General features: G+C 53.7%; 1 protein-coding gene across 7 annotated transcripts in view; it reads right to left on the bottom strand.

Annotated features, from left to right (window-relative positions):
* Window positions 1-4924: 4924 nt before the first annotated feature.
* ATP9A (ATPase phospholipid transporting 9A (putative)) overlaps window positions 4925-24176 on the bottom strand; it is a 129117-nt gene continuing 109865 nt past the window's right edge. For all 7 annotated transcript variants that reach the window (XM_059132735.1, XM_059132734.1, XM_059132740.1 and 4 more), the window contains 12 exons: window positions 23585-23668; window positions 22121-22291; window positions 19592-19690; window positions 17013-17102; window positions 16756-16900; window positions 15899-15963; window positions 14637-14792; window positions 11498-11562; window positions 9715-9823; window positions 9061-9118; window positions 7251-7454; window positions 4925-5940 (listed from right to left, as the gene is read on the bottom strand). In XM_059132735.1, coding sequence (XP_058988718.1) covers window positions 5804-5940; window positions 7251-7454; window positions 9061-9118; window positions 9715-9823; window positions 11498-11562; window positions 14637-14792; window positions 15899-15963; window positions 16756-16900; window positions 17013-17102; window positions 19592-19690; window positions 22121-22291; window positions 23585-23668 — 1383 coding nt within the window. In that variant the 3' untranslated portion in view covers window positions 4925-5803. The remainder of the gene's footprint in view (window positions 5941-7250; window positions 7455-9060; window positions 9119-9714; window positions 9824-11497; window positions 11563-14636; window positions 14793-15898; window positions 15964-16755; window positions 16901-17012; window positions 17103-19591; window positions 19691-22120; window positions 22292-23584; window positions 23669-24176) is intronic.

The following is a 24176-nucleotide window of genomic DNA, read 5'->3' as shown; positions in this document are numbered from 1 at the left end:
ACATAAAAAGCAATGTCTGTTTTTGACGGAGCCATTGGCCATGAAATCAGTTCTGAGCTATGAAAGCCGCGTCTTGAACACAGCAGCTGGGCGCGAGGACCTTCCTGGTGGTTGAAAACAGGAAACATAAAGGTCTTTCAATCTCAAGTTCCCCCTAGTGGCGCGAAGGGAGCAGTGTCCGCTCGCCCATGGAATTTCACAGCCCAGGCGGCTACTTCACGAGCACCCCACTAAGGAAAAGTACCATGGGTCGGTCTACCCCGCTGAAGCCCACATCCCAGGGGCTGAGAGCACACGCCTCCGATCCGCTCAGAGGAGCTGCCACGGGACTGAGACGCTGCTGGGTTTACGATTCTCTTTCTATTTGATAAGCGGAGGATGACCCTTCCGGCCAGTAGGAGGAAACCACCAGCTCACACCTCAAATAGCTCCTAATTAAAACATTGGGCTAGTTGGGCGTGTGCGTAGCTGGTTTCCTGAGATTCGGGCGTTCCCAACGCTGCGATCCTCTGGAAATGAAGAAAGTCTCCTGCAAATGATAACACGGACGCGTGCGGGAGGCAGGGGGATGGGGACAAGGACTCTCAACCTCGGCACGCCGGACATCTGGCGCCGACTAATTCCATGTTGTGGGGGCCGTCCTGCAGCATCGCTGGCTTCTCCCTCATTAGGTCCCTCAGCAGCCCATCCCAACAGGGACAACCGAAAATGCCTTCTGGCACTACTGTGAGTCCCTTGGGGGACAAAAGCGCCCCTGGCTGAGAGGCACTGGGTGAAATGAATAAAACATGTCCTCTGCTTCGTACACAACAGCTTGCAAACCTCTTCTGCCTCAAACTTAGGTGACTGCGTTCCTTTTTTATTATGCTCAGCTAGCCATGGTGTAAGACGTCATTAGCACTGCTACAGCGCTCAGGGATTCATGAGTTGCGTGTATCACCCAGTGTTTGTCACCACACGTGCCCCCCCTTAATATCCACAGTGACTGGATAGATTCCTAAATCTATCACCTGATTAAAAAAAAAAAAAAAAAAAAAAAAGTGGGACACCTGGGTGGCTCAGTGTTTAAAGCCTCTGCCTTCGGCTCAGGTCATGATCCCAGGGTCCTGGGATCAAGCCTTGCATCGGCTCTCTGCTCAGCGGGGAGCCTGCTTCCTCCTCTCTCTCTCTGTCTGCCTCTCTGCCTACTTGTGATCTCTGTCGAATAAACAAATAAAATCTTTAAAAAAACACATAAAAAAATTTTAAAATTTTTAAAAAAAATTTTTAAAAAGGTTTCTGAACTGATCAAGGACTGTGCGTATAAATAAAAAATGAATCTTATAAAATGCTCTTTTTCCTACTTCTATCGATCACCTTTTGAAATTATGCCATGTCTGTAACAGACGACAGTAGAGAATAAACAACAATGCATGGGTTGGGAATGGGGTGTTTTTTTTTTCCTTTTTCTTTTTGCCAAAATCGCAGTTAACTTTAACTGGAGAAAAAGCCATTTACACTTTTTGTACCGTGAGTTACACAGAAAACAGCATTATAATAAAAAGCCTTCATTTTGACACCAGAATTCATGGTTCCGCACAAATTAAAATGATCCCCCGGAGGCATAAAGTACACAAGCTTTATTGGGCAACAGCAACGGGCTGGGCTGGCAGACAATGAAAGGAGAACCGCTCGGAGCACGCAGCATCACATGGCTATCATCACAGGATCGAGAATTTAAATCATCTGGGAGTCCCTGCTAAATTAAAGCATCCTGTACCAGAGCTGCTCTCTCATGACAAAATACTGTCCTGGTGAGAGTCTGCAAGGCGGATTACCCGTAGGGACCTACTAACGGGATGGCCACGGACTCCTAGGAGAGTTTACAGTTAGCCCCAGAGCGACAAAATCGTAATTTAGCCACAGCTTTATTTGTGCACCCCCCCCACTTGTCCCTGCCCCCACCCCAACAAACGCAGTATTCACTGACGGAACCCAGCGACCTGAACAGACGGCACCCATAACCATGCGGTGACCAGGACGGGTCCACGGGTACAGCTGCCGCAGAGCAAGGAGGTGCTGCGGAGCTCAAGGTCATTGGGGCGCTGCTCACGACATCATCTGCCTCTCCGCTCCATTTAGAAACATACACTTGTCCAAGACAAAATGAACATCATTAATGGAAATATTTCCCCGTAAGTATACGCAACAATTTCCTTTACATTAAAGGAAGGGAGGAGAAATAAAATCCGTTGTATTTACAAAGCTCCTTGTTAGGTTTCTTAATGAAAACAAAGCTGGGAGTAACGGGATTTTAATGCAAACCAAGCATCTCATCCAAAAACTGGAGATGACACAGTCACATACACACACGCACTGAAACACACACAGGAGATTAAAGATAAAAAACAGCTGACAGGTGTTTGCCTTCAATAGGATGGAGCGGAAGCACATGTAGGTCCCATCGGCAATTTTGGCAAAGGTTTAAAATGCTGCCCCATAAAGGCATGAGGGCGTTCCCATCCCCACCCCAGTAAAAACAAAACAAAGTATAAAAGCAAAGTCTGGAGGAAGAATAGGCATTATTGTGTCAATTTCCAATGAGCACAAAACTCAAAATACATTCAAAAGTTGTCAGTGTGACCTTAACTTTCAGCAGAGAACACACCGAGGGAAGGGGTCAGCAGACATTCAAGATTACTAGGACACAAAAGGGCTTCACTTATTAGGGGACGCTGGCCGGGGACCCGGAGAACACGACCGTCGCAGTGGGGGACATCCCAGTTCTTGATCTCCCAGCTCCCGGCGGCTACAAACAGGTGGTTTGCCCCGATGTTAGGATGCCCCCAGGGATGCCCTCCAGGGCTCGGGAGCCACGTCTGCCACTCCGAGCAGCCACGGCCAATGCAACTGGCCTGGCCCAGCACCGCGGGCAACACGCACCTGTGCCCACACAGCTGCCAAACGAGGATCCACACTGTCAGGCACCAGAAATCACTGAAGATGGAGAAGATCGTCTGGTCGTTTTCTTCGAGGAAGGAAGGGGAAAGGAGAAACCACAAACAGATCCCACGGTCCTCGCGCACACACAACCATCACCGCAAGATCAAGCAAAAATCATCATAAAACAAAAGTGCTTACTGGGACACAAATACATAATGGTGTCAGAGGGTCGGGGGGGTTGCCATTTCTACTTTAAGGAGAAATGTTTGAACAGCACTGATTGCGTGTTGTGGGGCCTCTGGCCTCGAATTAAATCAGCTATCACAGACTCAGGTCCCACTGAGGTCCAAGGTGAGGGGAAGGGGTCAGTGGTGCTTCTTAAATTCTTTCCAGATTGGGAAACCGAGAAAAAGATAAACAGAATCCTTATGCTTAAGGTTCATGAACTCAGGAGCTTCCTGTGAAGTAGCTCCAGTGTTTGTCCTCCCCCCAACTAAGACAACCCGCGTGTGCCGCACTTCTCTCTGCTGGGATGAGGCTGACCTGGGCAGGCGACCGTCCTGGACCCTCACCCACTGGAGGCTCCCACCCTTTGAGGGCACACGCGGTCCTGGACACTCGAGGCCCCCCAGCAGGTGGTGTGCGCAGGCTGCCCAGTGACGGTGGTCTGGGCTCCACTTGGATTTCGGTCCCTCTGGCCCTTGACTGCCTCTACTAGAGTGTGGCTGAGACAACAGAACATGGTTTTTAACAGCAAGACAGACATCCATCAACTTCCAGGGGGAGGTCGGGCTGGAGGGCTTCTTCAGCCTCTCTGGAAAGCTTCCTTCCTGGGAGATGGCAAGCAGCGGCTCAGGTGTGGACTTTAAAAGTCAACTCACACACCTGGATCACTTGGGACTTGAGGGATAAAACCAGAGAGACCACCTCCCACTATCTGCTGAACGTCTGCCATTTCCTAGCAATGGTTCCTTAAGACCTACCCCAGGAGCCATCCCGCCTGTGCAGAAGGCCAGGATCACAGTTTACAAACTCAGAACAGAACAACGTAAGACTTATCATCAGCCTTCCAAAAAGACAGAACCAAGTGTGAACCTCTGAGCCCCACACTCAGCTCCCCTCCCTTTGAAACTGGGAAACATCACTCAGGAAGAAGTCAGACGTGTTCGATCTTTCATAGAGTTTTAGACCAAGGTCCTAATCCCAACTAACTATTCACCCACTGCAACCTGTATTCTCTGTGGGTCTGTCTGTGCAGCAGGAATAGCCGGCAGGAGCAGGCAAAGACGAATGCAGAAACGCACAGTCTTCACACAGAAGCACATCAGCAGCCAGCTTACCGGTGCCGGAAACCTGCGGTCATTTTATGAAGTTTCAAAGGGGCAGCACCCATGCAGGAGCGTATGAAGAGTGCTCCCGGGCAAGGGGACCACCGCCTGCTCCACGCACCCCCAGATCCCCCAGAGCCGGCTGCCCAGAAGGTAGTGGGTGCCACCACCAGCCGGAACCCGCAGCCCTGAAGCCCACACAAGCAGAAGGGGCCAAAGGAATTCATCCAAGTCCAAGATCTCGAGCATGGTCAGCTCTGGAAGATCAACCAGCCAAGCCCTGATGGCAGGCGCCGAGGGACTCAGAACCCCGAGGATGCCTTGCCCTGCCAGGTCCAGGCCTTGCACACCCCCTTCCTCCTCTGAAACGAGAAGCCACAGCTTTATGAGAAACACATGGGCGTGTAGTCTATCCCCGTGGGGCGGCGCGGGGGGGGGGGGGGCGGGGATCGATACTGCCAGCTGCCTTTAAGCAAGTTCCCTTCGAAAGCCGTAGGCAGTGTGACGGAGCCCAGACCCCAGGGCCCTGGAGCGGCAGACGAACGACGCACAGCAACATGGGATATGCCTCTGCCTTAGTCATTCAGCCTCCTAATGGGAAACAGACGTCTGTGGAGCAGAGAGCCCCCCGTCCCTGACCTTGCACTCAGGACTCGGACGGGCCCGGCCACATGTGCAACACTGTCTAAAGAATTAGTGGAGTCTCTTATCCGTCTGTCGACACATTGAGGAGCTGTTCAGTGGCACGTTTCCTGCTGCAACAACTCTGCTGAAAATGTCGGAGGGTGTCCTCAGCCGGCCGCGGGCTTGGTTATCGTTACCAGGTCCGAAGAAAGCAGGAGAACATCTCCGAAAATTCTTTGACGAGGTGGCAGGTGGAGCTAAGTCGAGGGCTGGAGGTGTTGAGTCCGAGGGAAGAGGCCAGACTGGATTGGTGGCACCCTCTGTCTCGCTCTCCCTCCTCTCCTTTGCTCTATGTCACTCTAGGAAGCCGGGGCGGCCTCAGAGAGCAGCACTGCCTCGGACAGGACAAGCCGCATCTCCCCCTCGAGATGACTGCCTGCGTAACTTTCTACCGAAGTCACTGTCTTTCCCCACAAACCTATCCCAAGGGCTTTTACATTTCTCCGAAGCCGGCTTTTAAGAGTGAGAAAGATGTAAAGAGTACACACACATGAGGACTGCTGAACACAAAAACAGAAACCCCTCTACGATCGTCAACTAGACAGAAACCCTTATTGCATGACAACAGAAAGCAAGTCCTCGGAAGCTTGCCCAGTGACCCACGGATTAATCGTCAGCGGAGCCGCCGGCTTTAACATATGTACATTCGCTGCGGGCCGAACCGCGAGGGGCCCGAGCAGGCCCGCGGGGTCCCCTCCAGGGACCTCCCCGATCGTCCGGCGTCAGGACCCCACGCGGAGCCTCTTCGCGTCAAAACTGCACGTGTTAGCGAGGCCTGCACGACCCACAGGCAGCAGGTAAGAAAAACGCAACTTGAACTCTGCCCGGCAGGAGAGCGCCGAGGCCACGGCGCCCTGGGTCGGCGCCGCCTACGACGTGAGCTTCGAGTAGCTGGGCGGGGAGAACCGTCTCCGCAGGTACTTGAGAACGTACAGGGGCAGGCAGCTGACCAGAGTGATCACGGACACCTTCCACAAGAACGACAGAGTGGCGATAAAGTACACATCTGCAAGCAAACGGGAAGACCGTGGTGAGTGGGCGGAATGTTCTGGAAGGCCTATGCGGCTCAGAATAGCCGGCACAGCTCTGATGGGGGGTAAGTGGGGGCAGAGCTGTCTCTGCATGGGATCCCGTCACCGACACACGGTCTCTGGGCATGGCCCTTTCCTTCGGCTCAGTCTCCCGGGGCCTGGACTCTCCCCGGCCCCTCCTCTCTCTGATCTGCTTCTGCGGCTGAATTCACGGACAGTCCGTGAAATGCTGTTTCCAGCACCGGGGAAAGAAAACCAGGGGCACAAACGATTCTTACGGGTGTTTCTGCTGTGGAATCTGACAGCACGTCGGATTTTCTATATCCACCCACCGCCCAAGAGCAGAAAGGCTTTTCCCCTCGTTTCCCTTCATTTTCCCTTTGCCTCTGGGATGATCACCAAAGCTACGGGCAGCCGGGCCTGAGGGCAGTGCCAAGCTGGAAACGGGGGGTAGCCTCCAGGGGCTTCCAGCTAAGGACGGGCGCCCCCATCTGCTGCAGGACAGTAAGCCCGCAGTCCAGAGGATTCTGTGAGAGCAGAGCAGGGTTCACGGGCTTCCGCACAGTGGCGCACAGGAGGGGGTGGGAGGCAGGTGGCTGGCACCGGCCACAGTCCCGCTGAATGCCCGGCCGTGGAGCCCACACACAGCTGCCCATCCGGCTCATGGCAGCTTCCCGAGGGCAGAGCTCACCACCCCAAGCCACAGAGCACACGACAGGTGCTCACGAAACCCATCCGGACGGACTCTGGGGACAAGTGTGAAACTCCTCGAAGACTTCACTTTTCGCAGATGTCCGTCTTCCCTTTACCCGAACCTGAAGGACCGTTTGCTGACCAGCAAGAGACGTCATCGGAGGGGTTAGGCGGAGGGAAAGGCGGAGTTTCTCCACCCTGTGATAAGGACACATCCTGTGGGGCTATCCCTTATTCATGAGCGAGACCTGGACGTCTGACCTCTCCACAGCCCCCCGGAGCCCGGCGCAGTGACCGGCTCCCTGGAGAACCCCAGCCAGTCTTTGCTGAACTCAATGGGATCCCTTCTAAGCCAGTTCACACAGTGTGCTTTTCAAAGGAAACCCTACTGACATCAAGCCGGAGAGCCTCTGTTCCAGGAAGCTGAGTCACAGCTGCCACTTGCCCCAAGGGGACGCCAGGAACAACATGGGGACCAGTAAGTGCCAAGGCCTGGAGGACAAAGAGCTCAGGACGGGTCCCGGGGGGGCCCCGAGACCCCACGGCCAGGCTGCGGCTGCAGGGGGAGGGAAGGGGCTGGAGGGTGTCTTACCGATGAATTCGTGTAGGAACACCAGGGAGGCGATGTAGCAGGCCAGACTGAGCAGCTCGGCCACCGTCATGAGCCAGTGCCATGTCTGGATGGTCAGGGCCACCATCAGCAGCTCGGTGAGGATCAGCGACGTGAAGGAAATCGCCACGATGTGCACGAACTCGGACTCAAACAGCAGCAGGGCCCCGTACATGATGGTGCTCCCTGCGAAGGCAGAGGAAGCCTGCGTCCCACACGGTCCGGCCCGCAGCCGCCACCCTCCCCCCTCGCCCTCCCCATCCGGGGCTCCCAAGGCTCTCGGGGCCTGCTCCCAAGCAGGGGCTCCTTTCTGTTTGTTTTCTGTTTAGACATGAAAGATGGCGCTTGACGAGTGGTGCTTTATGGAGGTTTGAAAGAGGTGCCCTGTCCTGGTTTCCTATTTTCCCACTGGACTTTATATAATAAGGAGTCTAAAACTGTAGGGGAGAGGGAGGAGAGAGAGAGAAAGAGGGAGGGAGAGAGATGGAGAGAAGAAAATCAGGAGAGACAGGAAAGAGGAACTATCCGGGGTGGATGGAACAGGAAAGAGAAATTGAAACTTTATTATTTAAAATGACAGAGGCAAGCGGTCACAAAAAGGCAAATACTGTGGATATTCTACTTCTAGGAGGGATCCAAAGTAGTCACCTCCATAGAGATGAAAGGGAAGCGGGGATGGGGACAGAGTTTCCACTTGCCAAGATGGAAACGTTCTGCGGCTGTTTTCTTGCAACAGTGTAACACTGTAAATGTACAACGTAACTCACCACCGTGAATGCACTGTGCGCTAGCAAACTGTGCCCCTAAGAAGGGTTAAGATGGTGAATCTTCGGTCATGTGTTATCTTAACCACCCCTCTCCCCCACACACGAAATGACCGAGGTAGCCAGGAGACACTCAGTGTCGTGCCCCTCGAACAAGGCGAGCAAGGAAAGTGGCGGAGGGTACGGGGTCCGCACCTAGCACAGCAGAAACCAAACCCATGGTGCAGTGCCAGAGTGTTACTAGATGCTAAACCCCAAAACTCCTCACACCACCGCCCACCACGACAGGGTTCGAGAGGGAGGGCTGATACGGCGCTTCCTGCTCATTGTCTATGAAATTCTATATATAAAACGTAGCTGCATAATCGATGCACATATTATACTTTGAGAGATTTCTTAAAAATGCCCCCCTCTATTTTTTTAATGACAATTTAACCTCCTGCCAACAAATTCACTGGTTTCTACACCTTCTGGTTGCATGCCCTGTCAGTAAGACCTCCCAATACACAACGTGCATCTGTAAATTCTATGTCGGTGCTTGGGCAGACACAGACAGATACCAGGACCATGACATAATTATATGCACATTATAAAACATACATAAAGACAGAATTAAACACCAGAAGGGTCTGGATATTTTCTTCTCCTACAAGTCATCCTACAGTCTCTGCAATCCAGGGGCCCTCTCTGGAGGCTGCTGAGGTAAACACATCTTTCAAAAACTAGAACTTGACCTCAGAAAAAGTATCAGAACATTCCAGAAAGCAACCGCTTTTTGTTACAATGGCTTAAGCATCTTGGCAGGTTTTGAGTAGTATCCGTTATCTTTTTCTCTGACTTTATCTCATGAGGCAGACGGCACCACCTCTCAGATCTACTGCTCTGCTGAATGTTCTAGTCCTCAGAAAATGCCGAGCGGGGCCTCCCTGGGGCACACTGTCCCGCTCCTTAACCAAATTTTAGGGTTCCAGCTTCTTCCCTTCATGCTCTACAGACAACAGTCAAGTTGACCCTGTGCACTGCCTTACCTTGATAGATGCTAATCAAAACCCATATTAGGAAGGTCTTGTAGGACAACGGTCTTCCCTAAATGAGGAAGCGAGAAAGAACAGGTTACTACCATGCTGGGCTCCTCCACTAACGAGGCAATCTGCCTGTTTTCATTTAAAAATAAAGGGGGGGGGGTCTTGCTCATATCTGAACTCACTAGAGAAATTACATTTTTTAAAGAGAACTAATAGAAGGTGGAAATAAATCTGCTCTTCAGTAAAATTCCTTGGGGACAAATAAATCATACACCGACACACACCACACCACAGGCAGCACGCACACACTTTTTGGAAGCGTACGCAAGGACGTTTCCAGGAGCAGACACCAGCTAAGGCTGGAGGATGGAACCGTCAGGCGTTTCTTTTTTAAGTTGTTAGTTGGTTTGTTGGCAACACACTGCAATAGTACACATATTGCTGTACTGTTCAATATTCTTTACAAGCGCAAATACTACTTTTTTAAGAAAAATAAAATAAAATCCCACGCCTTCCTCTACCAAACTAGCAGTTCCAGTCAGTGTGTTCAAACCAGATACGGAGGGTCTGTGTGAAATCAATTAGCAGTAGGGAGAGAGGGAGAGAGAAGGGGATGGGGAGGCAGGACTGAGGGAGGGGAGGGGGAGTCCAGTGAACCTTGAGGAGATCCTTGTAGAGCTCAGGATACAGCATGGCAACTTCCGACTTGACATCTTTGTCCAGGACCAGAGAAAACACAGGAAACATGGTGTAAATGGTGGAGTACCTGGGGGTGGAGGGAGGGAGGGGCGGAAATCACCATAGGTAAGACCCAGCCGAAGGAAAATGAGCAATTCGTTTCTCCAGCTTCTGCAGCCCAATCTCCACCCATTCATTCCTTCAACAACCGCCCACTGCGTGCCTGTTCTGTGCCAGGGCTGATTTTAAGCTTGGGAGATTCAGATGAAAAACTGATGGAAACATCTGCCCTCAGAGAGCTTTCATACTAGTCAGTGAGTCAACAGAGTCGGTGAACTACACTGTGTGTTGCAGGTACGTGCTAAGAAGGAAACTCTAATGGAGGGGAGGGAAGGAGACATGGGGGTGGTGTCATTTTCGAGAGGGTGCCCAAAGGATGTGACATTTGAGTAAACACCCAGAGAAGGTGAGAGGTAGTAAGGCCCAAGTGGAGGGAAGAGCATCGCAGGCAGAGAGGCAGCATGTGCAAAGGCCCTGAGGCAGGAGTGCATCTTGTTTGAAGAACAGCAAGGCAGCCAGTGCAGCTGGCTGTATGAGTGAGAGGGAGAGAGAAGGAAATGGGATCAGAGAGGGACAAGGGGTCCAGTCATGGAAGGCCACATGCAGCCAAGCTCCAGGAGCTCCTGCCTACACTCTGGCATGTTCTTTTGTTTTTCTGGGACCTAACAAAAGATGTCCACCCGTCCAATTAGAAGCAAGCAGAATTTCACTGTCCACTGTCAGAGTGAATGGGCCAACATAAAAAGAAGAAGGCAGGCAACTTTGGTAAGATTCTCCCCCAGGGCCAGCCGGCCTTTCTGTGCTCCTGCCCCTTTCACGACCAGGAGCACGGCCTACATGGGTCTCCATCTAGGGCGTGTGGTACCCAAATTCCACCCATCTGGCAATTCAAAGACTGAACACTTTCTCCGAAGGATCACAAGAAACCTCATGAATTCCAAGTCAGGAATGGGGTTGGGTTTGAGGGCAGCAAGTGTCCCAGGGACACCCTAGTCTAGCAAGTCAGGGGCACGCAGCAGTGAAGCTCCGTTAGGCACGTGCCCCCCCTCCCCCCGCCAAAGAGATCAAGGCTCTGGGCCGCCTTAGAGACCCAGCAGCAGAAGGTTCTACTGGGGTCCATGGCAGGGAAGGTACTTTCCAGAGCTCCCCTTTCACTTTTTCTAAGACCACAATGAAATCACCGAGTCTGAACCTTTGCTCTTGCTTTGATTGCTAATCACCGGTCAGCTCAGACTCTCCTGGGCAAGCATTTTTCCATCTCCAGGTCCAAATGGCCAAGGGCTATGAACCACAGACATATCAGACCCCACTTCCTCAATCTGGTTCCAGGCTTGTCAGTTCAAAAAAACTTGTGAGGGGTGCCTGGGTGGTTCAGTGGGTTAAAGCCTCTGCCTTCAGCCCGGGTCATGATCCCAGGGTCCTGGGATCAAGCCCCATGTCGGGCTCTCTGCTCAGCGGGGAGCCTGCTTCCTCCTCTCTCTCTGCCTGCCTCTCTGCCTCCTTGTGATCTCTGTCAAATAAATAAATAAAATCTTTAAAAAAACAAAACAAAACAAAAAAAAACTTTTGAATCCGAGAAGATTCTAAACGGCATCGCTGGCAACTTGGGGACTGAACAGCCTAGACAGTACGTTTCCTCGCTCATCTCTGGCATTTTCGAGAGGTTTCATAAAAAATTAATACCCTGCCTACATTTTCTTACCCAATGATGAGGAATCCTTGATAGAGAGGAACGGAGGCAAAGTAAAACACGGATGAAAAGACCGCCTGTGCCAACAAGAAAGGAGGATGTTAACAAAAATCGTGACAAAAATCCCTACACTTATAAAGTAGCAGTCAACACTTAACACAGCACAAACATCCCCTGCACAGCTATGAGCGCTTTAAGGAAACCAGCTCATTCCACGATTACAACCACCTCATGAGGTCGGTACTGTTATCATCAACCCCTATTACAGACGACAACAGTAAGGCACAGAGAGGTTAAGGGACTTGCCCAAGATAACACAGCTCGTAAGTGACAGGAGCCAGGAGTTGTTCCCGGGTGGTTTAGCACCAAGGACCACTCTCCGCCCCTCTGTGAACACTGACGTTAGAGGACACAGGCTGGACCCAGAAATACCCTGTGCGATCCCCATGAACCCCCAGAACCACCCATGAGATCCAGTCCTATCTCCTGCATTTCACAGGAGGGGACTCTGAGCAGGTAAAGGGCACTGTGGGGCTCAATCCCAGCTCCATACTCCAGCTCCCCGGGGGCAGGGCAGCAGAGAAGGCACAGCCCCTCTTACAGGACACATTTTACCGTTTCTGGAAATTTTTACAAAGAGCCCATAACCTGCTGCCCTTGTTAGACAAGAGCAATAAAGACCTTTCCAAACGCTCCCTGAAATGTCTGCTTCCTGACTTGGAAAACAGGAGCTACTGGCCGTGAAAACCAGGCTGGGGAGATAAAATCAGACTTGACACTCCGTTACTTCTGTCTCTGGGCATCGACAGGCTCACGGAAGGAAAGTGGCCTCCAAAGCGAATTCCTAGGGGCCGAAAACCAAAAAGAGGCCAGAGACAACGACAAGAGGCTTTTCAAAAGCTGAATACAAGAGACAGCCCGAGCCAGCCTGACGACAGGAAAGGTCGTGGCACCAGAGGCGTCTCGCCCCCCATCACCTGCTGTAGGAGTTTGTCTGATACAGAGCTCGGAACGCAGGTGCCACCCGGGGCCAAGGTCGTGGACAGCCCCAGCTGTACCCTGGTCATATTTCAGAACTGGAAGGTGAAAGCCGCCTTTCAAATGACTTTCCACCCCAGCTGGGCTGCAGCACAGAAAGGATGGTTGTAAAAACATCAAGAATCTGGTGTTTCATTTTGTAAATCAACGTCAAGAGCCTCCTTCCCCTAAAAGGGCCGGGTTGGCCATAAAGCCTTCGTCGTGGAGAGAACACCTGAGGGGAAAAAAACACTACGGCCACATCTATCAACGAGACCGATGGCAAGGTGTGGCTCCAAGAGGGACTTGTCCTCAGCCAGCCACTTTCAGCACAGTGGACAGCGAGATTTTTTTTCTACAGCCCCAAAGAACAATTTCCCATCCTGAAGTTTTTTCTAAATTGATGTTGAGAGCGACAACATACAGGCTTTACAGAAGTCAGCTCGGCCAGCCCGGCTTCTGTGCGCCTGCCCAGCGGCGAGCGATCAGTCTCCCAGGGACGGATCCAGAGCGCCACCCATGAGCTAACACAAAAGTACAGATGTGGTCTGAGGAACCGTAACAGCTGTTTGGGTGTAGGTCACGTTGACAAAAAAAATCACTTTAAGGCTCCTATGTTCACAAATACAATAGATGTTGAAAACCTAAAACGACCCCCAGAAGGTGAGAAAGAGGCCAGAAGAAGGGGAGAGTCTCATGTACACGAACAGCATCGCTTCACTTCCTCAGAAAGGGAGGAAGCCTTTTATGTGGCAAGTAAGTGCCTTTCCCACAGATTAAAACATCCCCTCACTGGATACCTCGCCCTGTGGTTTTATGACGAGGGGAAAAGATGCCTTCAGCACTTGACGCCTTACAGAGCTCTGCTTCTCAAAGGAGCCTCATCTGAGAGGCGAGGCAGGTCTTATCATCCCCATTCACGGATGGAAGACTGAGACCCAGCGGGCTCTCAAGGTCTCAGAGATATGTAGTGGTGTGGTCAGAAGGAGACGTGGGTTTCAAGTCCCATCACCCCTACATTCTCACTACTTAACTGGGATATTTTCACCAAACGTCCATGAAGGGGAATCCATCCGTCAATCATTTTTCAACACCTAAAATGTTTTATTTCCCGCCCCTTGGCCTTCCTGCTAGTGCACACTTAATTGCCACAGACCGATGACGGATGTGAAAGGAGCCAGCGAGAGAGGAGGTGGGGAAAGTGCCCTGGAATTCTTTTGTGAGAAACAAGATGGGAACAAGATGTTACTCCCGAGAAGCTGAACAATGGGGCGGCCCAGCTGGACTCCCACCCGGGATGTCTGGAGGCGGAACCGTGACAGGGCCACAGGCTCTGCTGCCCCACCTGAGAGCCCACACGAGCCGAGGCAGCGATCCAGGCCTCCGTGCATCGCAGGCACTCGAGGGGACACCGCGACCAAGAGCGTGGGCTCTGGAGTCCCCGCCTGATACAGACTAACCCCCAAGAGACACTGCACGTGTTTCTCAGCCTCACGGAGCCTCAGGCTCCCCATCTGTACAATGGGTGCAGGCGACCATGAGGACCGTACGAGACGCTGCCCTGTGGACATGGAGCCAGGTGCTCAGGGCGTCCGAAGAGCAGGAGAACACAAGTTCTTCTCCCGCGGTCGTTCTCTGCTGGCCCTTTCGTGAACATCCAGAAAATCCAAGACCCGAGTATTTGCCCGCATCTCACTCTGCACGCTTCCCTCTGGCAAAAAAAAATCCTAACAACTCTGGGCAACAACACACCTCCCTCCTGCCAAGCACTGGCCAGGCCCGCTGCTAACGCTCGCAGCCACCCCGCCACGGCGAGGATGGCCTGTCCCAGCCACCAGAGGAAGGACCTGGGGCAATCCAAGGTCTGTTGGGCTGGAACGGGGCCCAGCGGGGATTTAAAACTGGTCAGGTGGGAAAATAAAGTCAACCAACCGACCCACCGACCAACCGACCCACCGACCAACCGACCCACCGACCAACCGACCAACCAGCCAGGGAGAGCCACGGCTCCAAAGCACGGTCGAGTTCCAGGCCTTTTCCCCACTAGCCCCGGGGAGGGTGAGCAGAGTCGCACCGCCTGCCCCCACCACCTGCCCCCTACCTGCCCCCCCGCTCAGCCTGCCCCCCCGCCCACCTGCATGGTGCTGATGCAGAGGCTCCTGTGGATGACAAACTGGCTGAGGGCCGCCGAGCGCTTGTAGCTGTTGCGGCCGTGCACCATGAGCAGGCGGCCCAGGTGCTTGAACTGGGTGATGGAGAAGTCGGCCGCCAGGGACGCCTGCTTGCCTTCCTGAAAGCCACACAAAACGGGCACCGTCAGAAGCACCGGAAGTCAAGGCAACCACGTTTGTTTTGTTTTGTTTTCCATGGAAAAAGCAAGACACCATAAGGGGATCTTTGGAAAACTTCAGTGAAGAGCTTCTTTGGTTTCGAGCTGGGCTCAGTAGGTGGTCTGAGTCTACGTGTGTTTGAAAAAGAGGAATTTATTTAAATAAAAACCACTCTAAGTCACAGACAGTTATAATGTGGAGGTCAAAGGGATCTAGTATCTTGGGAGTGTGCCCAACCCGTGGTGTGCACCCAGAGCCAGGAATCCTCAGACACAGGCACCTTACGACGGTCTGTTCCTCTGAGCGAACGGTAAGGCTTGGGGGTGGGGGGGCTGCGGGGGGAAAGGACACAGGAGAGTGGATTCGCCCGATTCATGAGGCCGTGGGACCAAATGCACAGGACGGCGTCTCTGGCCCTCACTTGGGGCCTCTGTGCTCCTGTTAAACACAAAGTCCTGACAATCCTGGGAACCCCTCTTCTTGCCGGTCGCCATTTAGAAGTCACAAATTAGGGCAGAGAGAACAGTAAAAGGCAACCACAGAGGTAATAAGGACAGAAAGAGAATAACTGAGAAAGAGAAGAACCAACTTTTTAAAAAATGCAGCTTTTAGTGAGGGGAAGACCGTCCCACATTCTTCTCTGACCCCCAAGACATCAGCAGACAGCGTGATGACGGGTGCTTTTATGGACACTGTGATGGCCACGGGAAAGTGACAAGTACATTCACGGTGCCCTGACGATACAGCAAAACACTCTGTTTTTAAGCGTCGGCACGCGAAAAATCAGCACTCATCATCTGTAAGATGTAGTGATGTCGATCCCCAACTCCCACGTAATAACCGGACTCCCACATAATAAATAATACCAAGGGATCACGCTTTGTGGTTCCTTGTGCTTCATCATGTGAATCTAGGATTTTCAGAAGCATCAAAGCTATGTTTTGAGGGAAAAAGCAGCTCCAGCTAGCAGAGAAGAGCAGCTCCCAACCCAATACAATGACCTGACACCGTGGCCCCAAGCGCCCGGCAGCGACCAGCACCCCCGACGCCCCGCGCCCGCACTCACCTTCCCCTCCACACCCACGCCGCAGTCGGATTCCTGAATCATGCTGACGTCATTGCCTCCGTCACCTGCCGGCCGCACGGACCGGAGAGAAAAGCCGGGAAATGAGAGAGCGGCGAGAAACAGGATCCCCACATTTCATTCTTACTTGGAAGCAGTGTAGAAGTCTTTGGCCTTTCACCGAGCGCTTGCTTATTACTACAGCCTTTTCTGCCCCAGACCATTTAACCACCCCACACCCACAGCATCGGCTTCCTGTCTCTCAGACGGAGCAGCTGAGCATCAGAGGAACACCAGGTGACGGCGAGAGCCCCAGCCGTGGAGCGGCGGCAGGGGGACCGTGTCCACGCCCCACTCCTGCGTGGGTGGCACAGGGTGCCATAGCCCATCAGCAGCAGTGACCGACTCGACGCTTATGGAGCCGATACTGTGCCCTGTGGCCAGCACTTTTGAAATCTACCCCTTTTTCGTCCTCATCAGCACCACCTGAATACTTATGACCCCATTCTACCGACGGGAAGACGGAGGCTCGGATGGGGACAGGCGCCCAGGGGACCCGGATCTGGCCCCACTGTGTGCAGTCCGCATCCCTCTGTGACGCGGCTTCCTGCCTCCTGAGCAAAGGAAAAGCAAGCTCAGGAGAAAAGCCCTGCAGCACGCGTATCTCCTCTCACTCGGGGGGAAATACTAAAAATAATATCACAGCCAAGGTCTGCTGGGGGAGAAGAGCACGACCTACGTCAAGGGGCCAGGATGCAGCAGCAGCAGAGTCCACCCACCCTCGGAGAGAGGGATCCAGTGCATCCGTGGCCGGGGGGGGGGGGGTGGTGGAGACGGGTGTGGAGGGTGGGGGCACCTACCTACTGCACAAGTGAGCTTCCCAGTGCGCTCCTGCAGCAGCCGCACGATCTGGGCCTTCTGGGTGGGTGTGCAGCGGCAGCAGACCACGGCCGGGCACTGGCAGGCCAGCTCCATGAACTCGTACTCATAGTACTTGAGGCAGACCTGGTGGGGGGAGGGGGAGGCGGTGGGTCACCTGAGGTCCCTGCCCCCTCCCCCAGGCAGGAAGGGAAGCGCACTCCCAGGAGGACCCGGCAGGCGGGGTCCCCGCACCCACCTCCAGGGAGTCTCCAGAGATGACCAGGGCACAGTCATGCTTCCTGCGGAAAGCATTCAGCTCGAGGTGGGCCTCGCTGCGGTTGGTCACCTGGAAGGGAACGGAGGGGTGGAGGGGGCCGTGCTCTCCGGAGATGGCAGAACAACAAACAGCGGCTTCCTGAAGCCGGGATGAAGACAATGGCCGCCCCAGCCCGGGACCCCCGCCCTGCCCCTGCCACCAGACCCAGAGCCAAATCAAACCGGGTTTGTTATGATTCTGAGGGAAGCGGGAGAGCCGCTATGCCGACTACTACCTTGCATTTCCCCCAGCACGGCTGTGGCCCACATAGGAAAAGAAAAAGAGCTAAATGTGCCCCCACTTTCATTGTGTGCCGGGCACTATGCTAGGCCCTTTCCATGGATTTTTTTTCCCCATTTACATCTCACAACAGCCCTACAAGGTGCGTAATGATAACAGCTGTCCTTCTCACGTAAAGAAAGGAAGGCCCGGCGAGATCCGTGAGCCTGCTTCAAGTAACTCGTCTGGGGGACTGGGCAGCAGGCAACAGAAGCCAGGCATCTAGCCGGGGGGCCAACTTCCCTGTAGTGCACCGGACGGTACCCCCTACAGGCCCCGGGGACCCCACAGTGCTGGCTGAAATGACTCGACTCTGCTATCATAACACCAAAGCAACCACAGACAACAGGTAAACAAGGGGGCATATCTGTGTTTAAATAAAACTTCATTTGGGTGCCTGGATGGCTCATTCGGTTAAGCATCTGCCTTCAGCTCAGGTTACGGTCCCAGGATCTTGGGATGGAGTCCCATGACAGGCTCTCTGCTCAGGGAGGAGTCTGCCACTCCTTCTGACTCTAGCCCTCCCCCCACTCATGCTTTCTCTCTCTCTCAAAAAAATTAAAATCTTAAAAAAATAAAATAAAACTTTATTTACAAAAGCAGGTGGCCACATGGACTGTCGTTTGCAACCCCGAAATAAATATACAGAACGTAGAGAATCTACAGAATCTACACAACATACAGTCGAGTCTCATTATGTTCAGTAGTTACGCTCTGTAAAGTTGCTGTGAATGCCAACTTAGCAAGTAAGGAACGATTGATTGCTCCTGGGGGAAATACAGGCGAGGTTCCTGTGAGCCTTTGGCCATAATATTTCCCTCAGTCAATACAAAAATCTTGCTTTATATATGTTTCTATTTAAATGCATTTTTTCAAGATTTTATTTAGAGAGAGAGAGTGTGTGTAAGCGTGTGCAAACACACGAGCAGAAGGAGGAGCAGAGGCAGAGGGAGAGAATCTTAAGCCGGCTCCATGCCCAGCACAGAGTCCAACCGACACAGGGCTCGATCTCACGACCCCGAGATGGTGAAATTAAGAGTCAGACGTTTCACCAATGGAGCCACCCCCGTGCACCCTAAACACATCTTCTGAAATGCGCATTGTCGAGTCACGAACGCGGAACTCCTAACCAACAGCCTCCGAGCTCGGGCCTGAAGGAAGCCCAGCCGACGCTCGCACCTTCTCCGTGAGGGCCGTCGGGGCCTTCCTACACTTTGCGACACTAGACACACTCCAGCCCTGTGCTGAGAGGGGGGATTTGAAACAGCGAAATCACTGACGGCACAAAAATGCAAGAAAAAAGTGGCCCTCCGAGACAGTGGACCGTGCTCAGGGGCAGGACGAGAGCAGGGAAGGCAGGGGTCGCCTCGTGTGAGCCCAGCTGGGAACGTGCACGGCAGACAACGACGGCTCCCCCTGCTCTGCACTCGGCCGCGGAGGACTCTGGCCCTGAGCACTGATCTCGGGGTTACAAATACATTCTAGGAAATAAGAGCGTTTGCAAGTGTGGAGTCCACGGCTGCTGAAGACGAGCTGTCCGTGACTCTACCCCACACTACCCGGCGGGGCCCCAAACTGCCGATCCCCTGAGGGCTCTGCGGGCTGTGGACCAAAGGCAGGGAGTCGAGGGGACACTCCTGGGACGGATAGGGCCCCTCCAGTCTGCGGGCTCTGGCTGCGGCAGGGGACCACCCGCTCCTCACCTCCCAGCTCCGTCAAGCGACCCCAGCTTGCGGCTTCTGGCCTCAAGCAGCTCCTCGGGGCCACACCGCTGGGGTCAAGTGCTTGCCTCTTGCCCACCCAGTATACCTCCTTCTAAAGGCTCCTCAAGGGTTTCCTTCAGGAGGACAGACCCGCCACGATCTGTGATCTGGAATTTACTTCTTATCCAAGGACTTGGTCTTCAAGGGTCTGGTCATCTGGACTTGCAGGTACAACTTCCCACGCGTGGGCCTGTCTGCACCCTTCGCCCGGATGGTGTCCTGCACCAGCTTCTTGAAGGGACCGTGACCCCCACCAGGGTAGGAACACAGGGCTGGAACTAGGTACATCTGAACCACCGCCAGAAGGAACCCTGCAGCCTTGCCGGGGCCACTCAGTAATTCCCCCCAGCCCAACGACGTAAAGTTCCCCCACCCAAGACGGTTACTACACTCCTCTCTCCCCTCTGTAGGGTTCTGAGGTCACCCCGCGAACTGCAGCATCGTCCCCACGAGGCCCCAGTACAGACGACACTTTACCAGCCGAAAAACGTGGATGTCCTGGTTTCTGGTCACCAGGTGTGCGTTCTTCGCTGTGCACGTAGCCGTCTCCAGCTTGTCCCCCGTCAGCATCCAAACCTGGAACCACAGCAGAGAGGGGCTCTTCTGGGCCACTGTCCAAGGCCAGCCTGCAGCCTATGTTTGCTCAGTTCCCAAGAGCATCGAGCTAAACTCCATTTATTCCAACTTTAAAAAAAAAAGATTTTATTTATTTATTTGACAGAGAGAAAGACAGCGAGGAGGGAGCACAAACAGGGGGATTAGGAGAAGGAGAAGCAGGCTCTCCGCTGAGCAAGGAGTCCAATGTGGGGCTCCATCCCAGGACGCTGGGATCATGACTTGAGCTGAAGGCAGACGCTTAACGACGGAGCCCGCCAGGTGCCCCTCATTTATTCTAACTTATCTCAAGGCTCATGGTGTCCCCAACACACTGCAGGAATACCCCATTCCAAAGGCTTCAGGACCCCAAGTGACCACTGCTGGGGGCAGTGAAAGCTGGTGCAACACTTCTAGAAAACCATTTGGCCACACACTTCCACGGACATCATGAGGCTCAGCTTCTGACCTCCTCATCCCCCTTCTGGAAATTTTTCTTAAAACAATAAGTAATTTCAAAGAAGGGCACAGCAGGATGCGTGAGTGTCACTTCCACGCCCTACAGGAAACACTGGTTCCTCCGCCCCTCCCAACAGATCATTCTGCATCTCGCTGCCGTGGGCTCAGAGAGGGTAGGTGACTTGCCCCAAAGCCACACAGCCAGCTCCCGTTCCGAACAGTCCCCGAATCCCCGTGTTCCCAGTGCAAACGGAATGTGCTTCCTGCTCTGCTGGTCTACCCATCACCCCTCTGCTCTCGCTGCCCCCAGCAGGGAAGGGCGCGGAGTCACTGAGCACAGGACACGCTGGCAGTGGGGGAGGTGCGGGCAAGCAAACAGCAATGGTTTCCAGAGCGTTTGCCGGGCCAGGTGCCCATCAGGGGCCATCCACGTTTGGTGCCTGGGACCCTCACGGTGACGTGCTGAGGGACAAAACAGAGCCCCGAGAAGCCCAGCCACTTGCCAAGGACTGCCGAAGTAGTCAGCGGAGAAACCGGATTCAAACCCAGGCCGTGCGACAGCCAGGACACGGGCACTGGGCCCTTTGGTGGGGGTGGGGGTGGGGGAGGGCCGGGGCTCTGGGCTTGACCCTGGTGGGTGTCAGCCTCTTCTCTCAACGCCTCACCTGGCCGGTTAAAAAATGTATTCTTTTTAGTGATCCCAGTTTGGTGCCAGTGTTCAGGGTTTGCTGAAACACCAGGGAAGGAACTGGGAGGCTCAAGTTCTAGAAAACCATGGGCAGTCACGGGTGCACGACAGTACGGACGCCCCACGTCAGGACAACCGGGGGCACTGCAGATACGTGCCCAGACCTGAGCCCCAGGCCCAGCAGCCCGCCTCGCACCTTGCTTGGCCTTGGCTGCTGCATCTAGAAAGGGGCCGAAGTGGGAATTCCAAGCTCCCTCAGCTTCTGGCCTGTGAAGGACCTTACGCGAGGCCTGCGTCCAAACCCGCCCCTCCCCGCCCCTCCCCACCACACTCCCTTCCCCCTCCCGTCTGACCAGGGAAACCAGAAAGAGAAGTCCAGTCCACACTCTGGGATTAGAACAGCTTTTTGGCAGCACCTGGGTGGCTCTGTCGCTAAGCTTCTGCCTTCAGCTCAGGTCATGATTCCAGGGTCCTGGGATCAAGTCCCACATCGGGCTCCCTGCCTGCTTCTCCCTCTCCCACTCCCCTTGCTTGTGTTCCCTCTCTTGCTGTGTCTCTCTCTGTCAAATAAAGCCTTTAAAAAAACAAAAACAAGAACCCAGACTTTTGGGGAGAACAGCTTTGAGGAGAAGCTCGGGATGGAGCCAGAAGCAGGAACTGGAAAGGCCCAAACTTAGAGAGACGAGGTCCACGGCAGTTGCCAGTGACAGATCTGAGCACCGTGGCGCAACAGAAGCGAGCCCTTCTGACTTCGGACTGTTTTTCCACAAGGGGGACCTTGCTGACCATTTCCCTGCAACGAACTAGGCCTCTGTCGCCCTCTGCTGGCCTCTCTGGATTAAACGCCGGGGTTTCTTTTCTTTTTTTTCTTTTTGGCCCCAAACCGTGTGAAGACAGCAGTTTGCTGGAACAGGCGGTCAGTCCGCGGGGCTGCCACTCATTCACCCAGAACAACGGGCAGATGGCCGGCCCGTGGCTCAACAAGAATTTGCCGGACACCCCGAGCCGGCCGGAGGGAGGAGGCGCGGCAGGCGGTCCCGCCTTCGTGGAGCCCAGTGGGGGGGCGGGGAGAGATGTCCTCCAGAAACAGGACCCGAGGGGCAGGAGGAACACAGTGGCCCATCCCAGCCAGGGCCGTGGTCACTGTCCGCGCCCTCGGGTTCCTCGGTTCCCACCTCTTCTCCGCCCTCCTCTCTCATTTCTACGCTCCCCTGCGGGGACCATCGCGCACCTTAGCAGCTGCGCCCCAGGCCGGGTCTGCCTACCTTGATGCCGGCGTTCCTCAGCGTCTCCAGGGTGGGCCTCACGTCCGCCTGCAGCTGGTCCTCCACCCCCGTCAGGCAGAGCAGCTCCATCTCCATCTCCAGGCTCTCGATCACGGTGGCCACTTTGAGTGAGCGGTCGTGCACGCTCAGCTTGGCCTGGACGTAGCGGGCCTGCGACACAGTGGGAGACGCCGCCACTGCTTAGGGTGGGGAGGGGAACAGCCAGCGGGGGATGAACGGAGACGTCCAGCGTCCCTCCAAGTTCATCGGCCCAGATCTCACACAGGCCTGAGTACCACCCTTTCCTTTATACTTGCCTGCTGTGCAACGTCGAGCAAGTTGCTCAGTGTATCTGATTCTCGACCATTCTCACCCGGGAAGCAGCAGTAACAGTCCCACCATCCCCGGGCCGTTGCAAGGATCGGTACGACTCAAGATCTCAAAAAGAGAGCACGTTCTCCCGCACACAGCACACACTTTGTGACCAAAAGCCCCTGATCACCTGGTTTTCTGAAGATGAAGTCTCATCTCCAAAGACCATGGACCCAACCCTTCCGTTTAGCCACTTTATAGGGTTAGCGAAGACGTGAAAGAAAATCAAAAATCCCCCAAATGAGTTGTTTCAAACACATGCTTTTAAACTTGGAAGGACAATTATCAGGGCTAGAATTCTTGCTAAATAAAACTCTGCAGAGAACTCAAGCACAAGGAAGAGACAGACTCAGGCATAGCTCCTTTGGGTGGGCCAGGACAAGGAACCCCTGAAGCCTGTCCCTGTCCCGAGCCAGACCTCTCTCCCGGTCGGTCATACGCCCATGCACATGCTAGGCTTTGTGCCAGGCCAGGAGCCTGCCCTCAAGAAACACACAATTTATGGGACAAGAGGACAATAAACCACACATATTCATGCTGGAACCCTTGACCATCAAAGTCAATGATCTAGTTCAACTCTTCACAATGTAAAGAAATGAGGGCTCCAAGGAGGTGAATCATTTAAAATTTTCCAGAGGATATCCCATGTGTCCACAACTAACAAGTGCTGGGACGTAAGAGTGAACCAAACTGACGGTCTCTGCTCTGAAAAAAATTTTATTCTCCAGAGAAGAATGTTAGATGGAAACACAGAAACAAGGTCATCCTAGGTGGGGACTTCCACAGTGAAGAAAGTGAGGCAGGAGATGGATGGTGAGCAGTGAGGTGGGGCTGCCTTAGATGGCGAGTCCGGGAAGACTTCTCAGAGGCAGTGGCGTTTGAGCGGAGATCCAAAGGAAGCAAGGGAGCAGGCCATGGAGCTCTGTGTGGTAAGAGAGATCCAGGCAGAGGAAAGAGCAAGTGCAAAGGCCCTGTGGCAGAAGTGAGCCTGGGGAGCTCAGAAAGGACCTCAGTAGGGCTACAGGAGAATGAGCGAGGGGGAGAGAAGGGTAGGGTTGCAAAGAATAACAAAAAGGTCCCAGGACCACTTACTTCAAAGTCTTGATACTGTTCCTCTGCCAGAGACTTTTTCGCCACCACCAGCACCCGCAGACCTTCTCGCGCCATGTTTCCACACTGCAAAGCAGACCACAGTCAGTGGAGAGGTGCACTCGGGGCTCCACCTCCGAGCCCCAGACTCTCATGGAGGAAGGCCGGATGCTACAGTGGACACAGGGGCTGGGGAAAGTGGCAAATCAGACTACGGCTTTCCCCTAAAGCAAACCTTCTCAAAGGAGGCCTCAACATGGCAGTCCATAGGCCAAACAGAGGTCGTCTTTGATTGACCCAGTGTACATTTCAAAATTTAAGTCAATGCTGTTAAGACTTCACAGGTAAGTCTGGATTTGAACCTCAGACGAAACCGCCCACACCTGCCCAAATAACCACAACCAGCAATGGATGAAAAGCAGCAGCTTCTAGGTCTTCCCAGAAAACAGTTGTCAAGGGAAGAATATTCTAATTTGCTTAACATACAAGTGCGACCCTGCTAGGAAAACACACCCCAGCCTGTTTCTCTTGACTCACCTGCCTGGCCCCCATTGGCATTTGAGTTTGCCACCCTCTAACTGAACACAGAATATTA

The sequence above is a fragment of the Mustela lutreola genome, chromosome 9, assembly GCF_030435805.1.
Source record: "Mustela lutreola isolate mMusLut2 chromosome 9, mMusLut2.pri, whole genome shotgun sequence".
NCBI lineage: Eukaryota > Metazoa > Chordata > Mammalia > Carnivora > Mustelidae > Mustela > Mustela lutreola.
The sequence above is the reverse complement of the archived record's forward strand: the minus strand, read 5'-3'. Positions and strand labels throughout refer to the sequence as shown.